Source organism: Bombus pascuorum, chromosome 11 (assembly GCF_905332965.1).
Source record: "Bombus pascuorum chromosome 11, iyBomPasc1.1, whole genome shotgun sequence".
In the NCBI taxonomy this organism is placed as follows: domain Eukaryota; kingdom Metazoa; phylum Arthropoda; class Insecta; order Hymenoptera; family Apidae; genus Bombus; species Bombus pascuorum.
The window spans coordinates 12,250,183-12,259,127 of record NC_083498.1 but is presented as its reverse complement, the minus strand read 5'-3'; the positions used below and the strand labels follow the sequence as shown (position 1 = coordinate 12,259,127).

Below are 8,945 nucleotides of genomic sequence, written 5' to 3'. Positions count from 1 at the left end.
GCCATAAGATAGATACGATGTAGGTGGTAATTCGATGCGCGTTGCTCGCAGGAAGTCGAGAACGGAGAACGGGGAAAGAGAACAGGCGGTCGTTCGGATCACCACGAAGGATCCGGACTTTTCGGATCTTTCGGGGTGAATTTGAAACGATGGATCAACAAGATTGGGGGTGGAATCTTCGTATATCTTTTTTTCATACGGTCTGGTGAATTGATGTCTCGTCTGTGGGTCAGTTTCAAGGGAGCGAGCCAGCATTGGAAACGAACATCGTTGAAATTTACCTTCCCAGGTAGGTGGTTACTTTTCTGGAGAAATATAATTTTCGGAATACGTTAAATATTTGAAAGTATCGTTAAATACAAGTTAATAGAGGGGCGCATTCGCGTTATGGAACTTCCGTTCTGAAGCAATATCGCACGAATTTCCGGTCGCATCGGGGACCAACGACTTTTTCTCGAGGCAATTTCCTCCATTAAAGCGTAACTCGGTCATTAAACGGAGCTCGTTCAGCTGGTCGTTACGCTACGAACTTGACGCATTCTCCCCCTCTCTTTCTTTCTTCCTGCTTTAAATGCGCCATGAAAGCATCCTCGATCACGAAAGCGATCTTCCATGACGCTCCTCTCTCGATTCCTTCCTCCACCGATCGTTGACCTTAATTGACCTATTCCACGAAGAGGTCGACGCGACGCGAGCCTTCATCGAACTTGATTCTTTCGCGAAATCTCTGGCCTTCAGGGCTACGCATAATTGAATACTTAATACGAAGTTTTTAAGCTTCGAGTCTTTGATACCAGGGCGTAATGCGAGGGATATCGAAGTTACTAATTAACTAGTTAAATTTTCACACTGTTTAACGAACTTTGTCCATACAGTTCCATTAATATGAATACCTCTTTATTTCTTAACATCCACTCTTTATTAATTGGCTCGCTGGGTCTTCGTCAATTTTCTCGTAAGAAGTTCGACGTCGGCGTATCTTGTAGCTATTGGAACTCTTTTGAAAACCGTGCAAAGTGAGATTGGAATACTTGAAAACGCGAGAAACCTAATAATTCACCGCGATATTAATACGTGTGGTACGATAGAGTTCTATCGACAAACACTTGGATATAGCGAAAAGCAATTACCAAACGAACGTCGTTCTTCGTTAAATGATTTACGTAGACAAGCATGATGTACGGTTTCCTAGCGGTTTCTTCGATATCGAAATTCATTTCGATTTTTCCGGTCACGAAAGGCATCGTTTTCGGTTAAGAGATTGACTCCCAATATCATCTTCGATCTATTGTCGAACAAGTTGGAGCCCATCGCGTGTCTCGTGCTTGGTTCGTGTCCCGGCACGACCGCTAAGATTTCCCCTTGTATCGCAAAGGAAACGTCTACCGTCTGACTAAATACCTCAGAGGACGAAATTTTCCGTAATTAGAGAGAAAGCGGCCCCTTTGATCTCCCCTCCGTTACAGAGGAGTACCGCGAACGAGCAAAGAGATTGCCCTCGCAACGATCGATCGAAATAATTGCGCGGCCCGAAATTTCCATAACGCGATGGAACGGCTGTCTGTTGGTTTTCCTGTCGGCTCGCAATTTGCCACAATTTAAGCACCGACCCGACCCCACGTGTAACGAGTATCTCTCCGATAAATGCTTGGTATTAACGATTAAGTTTCGTTGGATAGCTTTTTAGCATGTAAACTCGATTATTTCGTTGAATTATCGAGTACAAGGGGAAATTCGTCTTTGCTTCCTCGAGATATCGAAGTTACTCTTTGAACGCAAACGTTTGTAATTTTTACCATTGACTGAGCTTTCGGTTGTTTACTTACTTATTTATTTACGGGCTAGAATCGCTGTCGTATAAAAGATAGCGTGCGAGCGAAAGAGATACGTCGTCGCGCATGAATAAGTTAAGAACGAATTACTCTGATTTTTTCCCTATTTTACCGAGAAGAAGAGAGGGAGAAGCTGTACGATTCGAAGCTAATAATCCGCGAAAATTTCATTAAATCCAACTTGAACCGCACACTGCGAGAATATTGAGAAATATAAATAGCAATATTCCTCCAGGAAAATATCAGTCGAAACCCCATCCACCTGTTCAAAGTCTGAAAACTCCCGGCAAATTTCCACTTCTGGTAGAGTTTGACTTCTCCGAGACGACATGGCTGGCCGACGAATAGATTTCTGAAAGTTCCAGTTTGCACCTCTCTGTTTCTTCGTTTCCGGGAGCTGTAATTAGGGAAATGAAAGGGGCTGGGAGTTCGATTCCTCCCTTGAAACCACTTCGTCTTCAACAATGGCCAAAGTAACGGCGAAAAAAAGTAAACTTTTAATTTATTTAAAATCCCCGTGATGTTGGGGGCGAAGCGGGCAAGATTACGTCCTATAATGAATTCTTATTCGATCCCGAAATTAAAGAGGTCGCGAGTAGGGTGCTGAAAATCCAGGGAAGGGAACATCATGAAAAACTCGTGGGTAAACTCGAAGGAAAGAAGATGAAGGAGGCACGCAGGATATCGTGTATCAGAAGTTACGTTTATCACGCGAAATGCGCAGTTTTCGAGGCTGTACGTTCACCCTTGTACACCTTCTTTCGCCACCTTTCTCTCTGTTTCTCTCGCACGCCTCTTTACGATTGTTCCCGTCGTCGCGTCGATCGATCCGCGATGCCCTTACCGCAACATTTCCGAACGATCTCCCCATCTTTCGGGTCTAGGCGTGGATTAACTTTCGGAAACGGAAACCTCCTTCTGGAAATTGCCATCACGCGACAAGAACCGAAACAATGCGGTCGAATCCAATTATACGCGGAAGAATCGAACGCTCTCTTAAAGACTAGAACGATTAACGATACTTTCGTTACTATTGCATCGTTTGCTATTTGCACCGAAGCTTATGCATTCTGGTTAAAATGTATTTTACTTTGATCGTTATAGACAAAAACAAAGATTTAATAATGCACTGCGTATCCGTCACCGGAAATTATGCCGAACGAAAGATGCAATTAAAATCAGATATTAAATCTTATCCGATAGAAGATAAAAGATATTTTGTAATTCAATGGAATTGACTGTTTCATCGAAGACCATAAAACGATCAATGATTCCATCCGATAAGCTATCGGTATAAATTATCGTGTCGCGTCGTAATTTATTTTGCCCCGAGAAAACTATGATTATACAGAAACCATGCAACCGATCGAACGAAAACATACCCTATCCGCATTCCGCGGTTCATTCCATCGAGATCCTATTACATCGACATTTCTATCCGGTAACTGGCTCGATTCGTACATTCATCAACTTTCTGTCCCGCGCCGTCGAGCATGGACAAATATTTTCTTCTAATATCTCGAGACGAACGTTCCTTTGAGGAGCGTGAAATTCAGTAGAAACGGCCGGGAATCGTCAGACGCGGCGAGATATCGTTCAACGCTGCCATCGGCAATACCACTGATACCTTTCGTTATCGTTCTCCCTGAAGCTTCGTATTAAATAGCCACGAGCTTTTTACGTGTCTACCACGTCGAAGCTTTCCGTTCGACATCAAAGCAACTGGATATACCAACCAGATGTGTATTTTTCTGCTGATCCCTTGGTTTTCGTTTTCCGAGCTAACCTTTGCCCGTTAACGCGAGTCAACCACCAAAAAGTCATACACCGTGGCTCGCATGGCTCGTCTAAGTGATCAAACCGTGGAATTCCGAAGGTTCCTACCTTGTCACAGAGTTGGAAACGTGACATTTCGATCGATACGAGTTTCCATAAATGGAAATGAGAGATTCGATCATTGAGAAATGAAATTGCCACTTATCTGTCGATCGTTTATTACTTTGTCTGCAAATAGTGATCTCACTCCGAGCAATCCGCGAATCTTTACGCGTAATATATGGCGAATGTAAAAATGCAAATATTTGTCGAACGTATATAATGCACAGGAATATGTAAAATACTCTAATTAAAATACTCGATATAATATTTACTGGCTGAAACAAATTTTCATGTAGATTCTGTTTTCTTCTTTTTTTTTTTTTTTTTTTGATCAGATTGATATAAACGTGAAATTGCACAAACATCCGCAGTCTCGTTGTGAGATGATACAAAAATCGACCTCGTCGAAACTATAGTAGTGTTCGATTAGCTTAGGCTTCGTCGTATTCCTATCAGTCGTTAAATTATAGGATTTAATCAAACTTTTGATGGCATGTTCGGTAAGCTTCCCCTGTATTTTGGGCTTGGTGTTACTCGGTTTAATGTACCTTCTCTGATAACTTAAGCGATGGAATATCGAACTTGCCGCAGTTAAGAGAACACTACTGTAGTATTTCGAAATGAATAAAGCCACGATCTCTCTCATATCAAATGTGAAACAGTACTGACAGTAGAACCGAGGGTAGCAACGTTGTAGTCACTGCCTGTTCCGAGGCAGAATTATTTTTTTTTAACGAATATAGCGAGATCGGGTTTGCGTTTAATTGCGACGCGATCCAGAGTCTGTAGTAATAGATGTCCGTATAGACACCAGGAGTACGTGGCCGTGCACAACCATCTCCACCGGAAACCACACCCGTTAGAAATCCATCGCAGATCATACCACCTCCAGAATCGCCCTATGAAAAATTTAGAAAAATCAAAACAACTACTTTCGACTCTTTTTAACGTTTAACGACCAACTCTTTCGCTCTGAAGCCTGTACGAGGTACGAACACGTCGAAAATTATAAACTGTCAAGATTCACGATTATCGTTATGTATTTCCCATCTTAAAATCTACCATACAGGAACTACGCGAAATTAATTACATAATTATTTAAATAATTACATCCAAACCTGGCGTGAAACGATCTTCTCTTAAATGTGCAATACAATATAGTTAAATAAAACAATATAGTTATTGCAACACATTATTTTCATCACAGCGAAAGAGTTAATTCTTCTCTGAGTACGTAATCAAGAATAAGGAACCCAAAACTTTACTATAGCGAGCGTTGCTCGAATTCTTTTTCGTTAAGAGTTGCTCGACGTTTTAATAGAATGTGTGCGTTACCTGGCAAGCATCCCTTTGGCCCTCCATGTATCCGGCACAAAGCATCCCAGCTGGGAAATCAGTTATGTTCTCCAAAAGTTTCTTGCACGTGGAATGGCTCAACAGCGGCAAATCTATGTACATGAGGTTCTCGCTGGTAATTGGATAATCCTGAACGAAAGAATCTCCGATATAAATTTAGATCTGCCTAAATAGATATATATGCGATAGGAGAAGCAAACGGACAGACTTACTTCCGCTGGGTAACCCCATCCTGCTACCTGACAAATCTGTTCTGGGACAGGAGTGTGAGTGGCGAGAGGAGCAACGTTAACTTCAGGCGTTAAGGTAAATGGCACTTTGAGCTGAAAACGTAAACGATCGAATGAAAAAGTTTGTAAAAATCGACGATACTTGCTAAAGCTACGAAAAATAATATCGTACAGCGAGAACAGCTACGTCATTCTCCAAGGTTTCCATATTGAACTTGGGATGAACATAAATCTTGTCTACGCCCCTTCTTTGACCAGTCTGGCTTTGTTGACTGAGTTTAATGTCTCCGGCAACTACTATGATTGTCCAAGGCTGTATCTGCGAGTCTCTATGAAAGCGACACCATGTTGAAAATGATTACTCGGAAATAGACTATGCGTGTTTGTGTGTTACGAGAAATTTAAATATACATGCAAGTATATACAGAATATAACGCAATGTTGAAAACCGTATAAATTATTCAAATTGAGGTCGTAGTAATATTTGATAAGTGAAACTGTCCCAGTTGCGTCTCCTCTGTCACGTTTATAGATAGATGAAATTGCATAGTTGTCTGCAATTTACTCGTAACTAGCATTTACGCGCTTATGGCGAGTTTAAATAAGTAGAAACGCACGAAATGCACATTGTGAATCACTCACTCCTCAAACATGCAATGCGCTGCTGTGAGCACATATCGTTCGTCTATCAGTGATCCTCCGCAGAAGTGCGCATTGCTGTAACTTTCTCTTAAAGATACCTGCGAAAAACATTTTCTACGAAATAATTAACTTGCTCTACAAATCGCGATACATAGAATCGACTGATATATAGAGCAACTAAACATTCGAGACACGAAAACATCTTGTAAAAATACGACGCATACCTGATAAGGAAATTGCCTTAGCGCAGCTTTCGTCCCGTTAACTATACGTCCGTGCAAGTTATAATGCGTCCATCCTACCTGCGACTTGGGATTTACGATAGCCTCGGTTGTTTCGGTAGTCCCGGTTGTTTCAGTAGCCTCGGTTGTTTCAGTAGTCCCGGTTGTTTCAGTAGTAGTCGATTGTGGAAGCAGGCCTCCTACAAAATTTTTTTAAATAAGTTCACGCTTCGCGCTTATGCTCTCCGTTTCTTCAGAACTTAACACAAAAGAATTATATTAACACGATGATTATCATCGCCATAATTGATAGATAAACGTTGAAGAAATAGGAAATTCCTAGTCAATTGCTTATCTTTGCACTATGCAATAATATACGCTACGAATTTTGTTATTATACTTATAACAAAGTATTTAATAAATATTTTAAGCGTGTATGTAGTATTTTCCGGAACTGAGTGAATTAAAGCAACTACGTCGATGTAAAATGAACGAACGTGGGAAGAGCAGAAAATTTCATTGAACTATATGTATATTATTGCACAATCGTAAACCAGTGTACACTGTTATACTAGATACAACGATGCTTATCAAAAGGTATTCGTTTATTGTTCACTTACCATCGACGAAGCTGTCGACGACGAAAGCTACTGCCAAAACGAGAGGTATTATCCGCATTTTCATTGCGCTGTTAATTATTTCTTTATTTATCCACTTCTATTGTATTATATTTTATTTCTGTGTCACTATTGAATTCTGTTCCTCCTTCGGCACTCACCGCCACCGACTGATCACGATACGATGAAAATGGATAAAGAATCTCGTTATCGCGGTAGAATGGATTTATCTTCGAACGATATCTATCAGTTATCACATACGTCAATTAGAATTGGAATAATTGGTAATGTTCATCTTCAAAAAAGACAATATTTAGTCTCACGTTTCTCAAGGATATTTGTTCTAGAAATGAAAACTTTTATTTAACCATTACGTTAACTATTACGAAAATAACAATTATATCTGGTACGAGCCATTCGCTATTAATCATGTAAATTCCCCTGACGTTCTTAATGACCGAAGTGGTGGATATATCTGATTGTTTGATCCACTTTGACGATGGCTATCGACCTAGCTTCAGTGACTTGCGGACTCTCACGTACATCGATTTTCCAGAACACCGAGATAACGAGCAGTATCGACGGTAGCTCGATCTAAATAAGATTTGTTGCACACAATTACCAATTTAATTCGTTATCATCGTTGTTGGGAAATTGAGGTTTCGGTGAGGACCAGATATATATTTCTGATAAACGAATAATAGCATCGATTGTTTCCATCATTGTTATTATAGTTTCTTATCGTTGCACATGAAACGGCCAATTTCATAAAAGCGTTGCTAAATAATACCAATTAGGTCACGTTGCTCGAACTCGATTTGTTATTCATTCGGGTAGTTATCTAGTGGCGAATAATATCCACAGAATCACACGTATGTGAAATGTTAATTTGATGATAATTATATTTATATGGTATTTACGTTTATAATTGTTGAAGTGATCGCCACTTCTAGGAAAACTCTACATCTGGTCTTCGATTTTCTCAAGCGCCGAGGCCATCGATAGCGCATAGACGAAAGAACGCGTCGATGACAGACCATAAGCGGTACACGTGCGACGTTGGCTTCAGGGTTCTTTTAGTCTCAGGGTAACATTGCTAGCGTGCGGATCTGGACCAGCTTACATTGTATTCCACGCTTTGTACTTTAATATTCACAATTATATACTTACAATACCTTTCAATTTACCCACGCGTTTCTTGAATTCCACATACATCGAATAACCTTAACAATAATTATATTTATCAACACAATGCAAATATCCTACATATATGAAACTTCGTAAAGGAACGAATACCTGAGCGAACGAATCGCGCGGTGATCTATCTCCCTAATCAAAATTTCTAACATGTTCAAACTTGTGATTTCGCGAACGTGTCGAGGAACGAACAGCGATCCTCTTAGGGATTCGAAGGTCTTCTCTGTTTGTACAAAGAAAAACAGTCTAACCGGATTATAATTTCCTCTGGCATCGGAAGGCTCCCTTTCGAACCAGTTTCATCCAAGACCTTCATCCCTAGGGTTTGTCGGCGTGCGTTCGCGAATCGATAAACAAAACACGCGAAGCGTAAACAACCGCCCGCGTAATATTTCCTCGGTACCCAGTTACGTTCCCTGACGCAAACATCAATCCCGACGAGTAAATTCTCTTCGACGGGTCCTCAAACATTCCGCGGCAGGCTCGTCGTGGAATCTGGCCTTCGTGCAATGAAACCTGCCAAGCAGACGGTACGAAGGGCGGGAAAAGAATGAAATTGATATCTTTCAGATTAGTTTGTTCGCGTTTACGGATAGCCGAAAGAAAATAAAATCACCGAGGAAACAGGTATATTATATAATCGTACATTTGTTAAGAAACTTTGACAAATTTATTTTATATACCAGTGGCTCGCGAATGTATACGAAGGCTCGTAGAAAGTTATATTAATCATATCGATAGATTTCGATATTCGGCGATGCCACTTTTAATATCTTTTATCTGTTTAAGGTCATCTGTACTGTATACGTTTGTATCGTATACTGTATAAGCGTTGGAATTTCTACGTACATTTCCGGATGTCTTTTAGATTTGATCGATATGATCGCGATAAAAGCTTGAAACGTTTCAACATATACATACAAGTTTTCCATGGCAAGCGTTGAAATACCTTTTCTCAGTCAGACAAGTTGG

The 8,945-nt window shown here is 40.5% G+C and overlaps 1 protein-coding gene across 1 annotated transcript; it reads right to left on the bottom strand.

Annotated features, from left to right (window-relative positions):
- Nucleotides 1-3,809: 3,809 nt before the first annotated feature.
- Nucleotides 3,810-6,971, bottom strand: LOC132911782 (trypsin-3-like). The gene is made up of 7 exons (XM_060968708.1): nucleotides 6,780-6,971; nucleotides 6,163-6,359; nucleotides 5,939-6,036; nucleotides 5,469-5,625; nucleotides 5,279-5,389; nucleotides 5,046-5,195; nucleotides 3,810-4,609 (listed from the first exon to the last, which is right to left on the bottom strand). The coding sequence occupies exons 1-7, from the start codon at nucleotides 6,841-6,843 to the stop codon at nucleotides 4,358-4,360; spliced, it is 1,029 nt and encodes a 342-aa protein (XP_060824691.1). The 5' UTR covers nucleotides 6,844-6,971; the 3' UTR covers nucleotides 3,810-4,357.
- Between the last annotated feature and the right edge of the window lie 1,974 nt (nucleotides 6,972-8,945).

What these genes read in the sequence shown, in the direction of transcription:
- LOC132911782 (XM_060968708.1), bottom strand. Translation starts at nt 6,843, where the DNA reads ATGAAAATGCGGATAATACCTCTCGTTTTGGCAGTAGCTTTCGTCGTC. An exon ending in CGTCGACAGCTTCGTCGATG is followed by an intron (nt 6,360 to 6,779) that starts GTAAGTGAACAA and finishes AAAATTTTGTAG; the next exon opens with GAGGCCTGCTTCCACAATCG. An exon ending in ATGACGTAGCTGTTCTCGCT is followed by an intron (nt 5,390 to 5,468) that starts GTACGATATTAT and finishes TTACGTTTTCAG; the next exon opens with CTCAAAGTGCCATTTACCTT.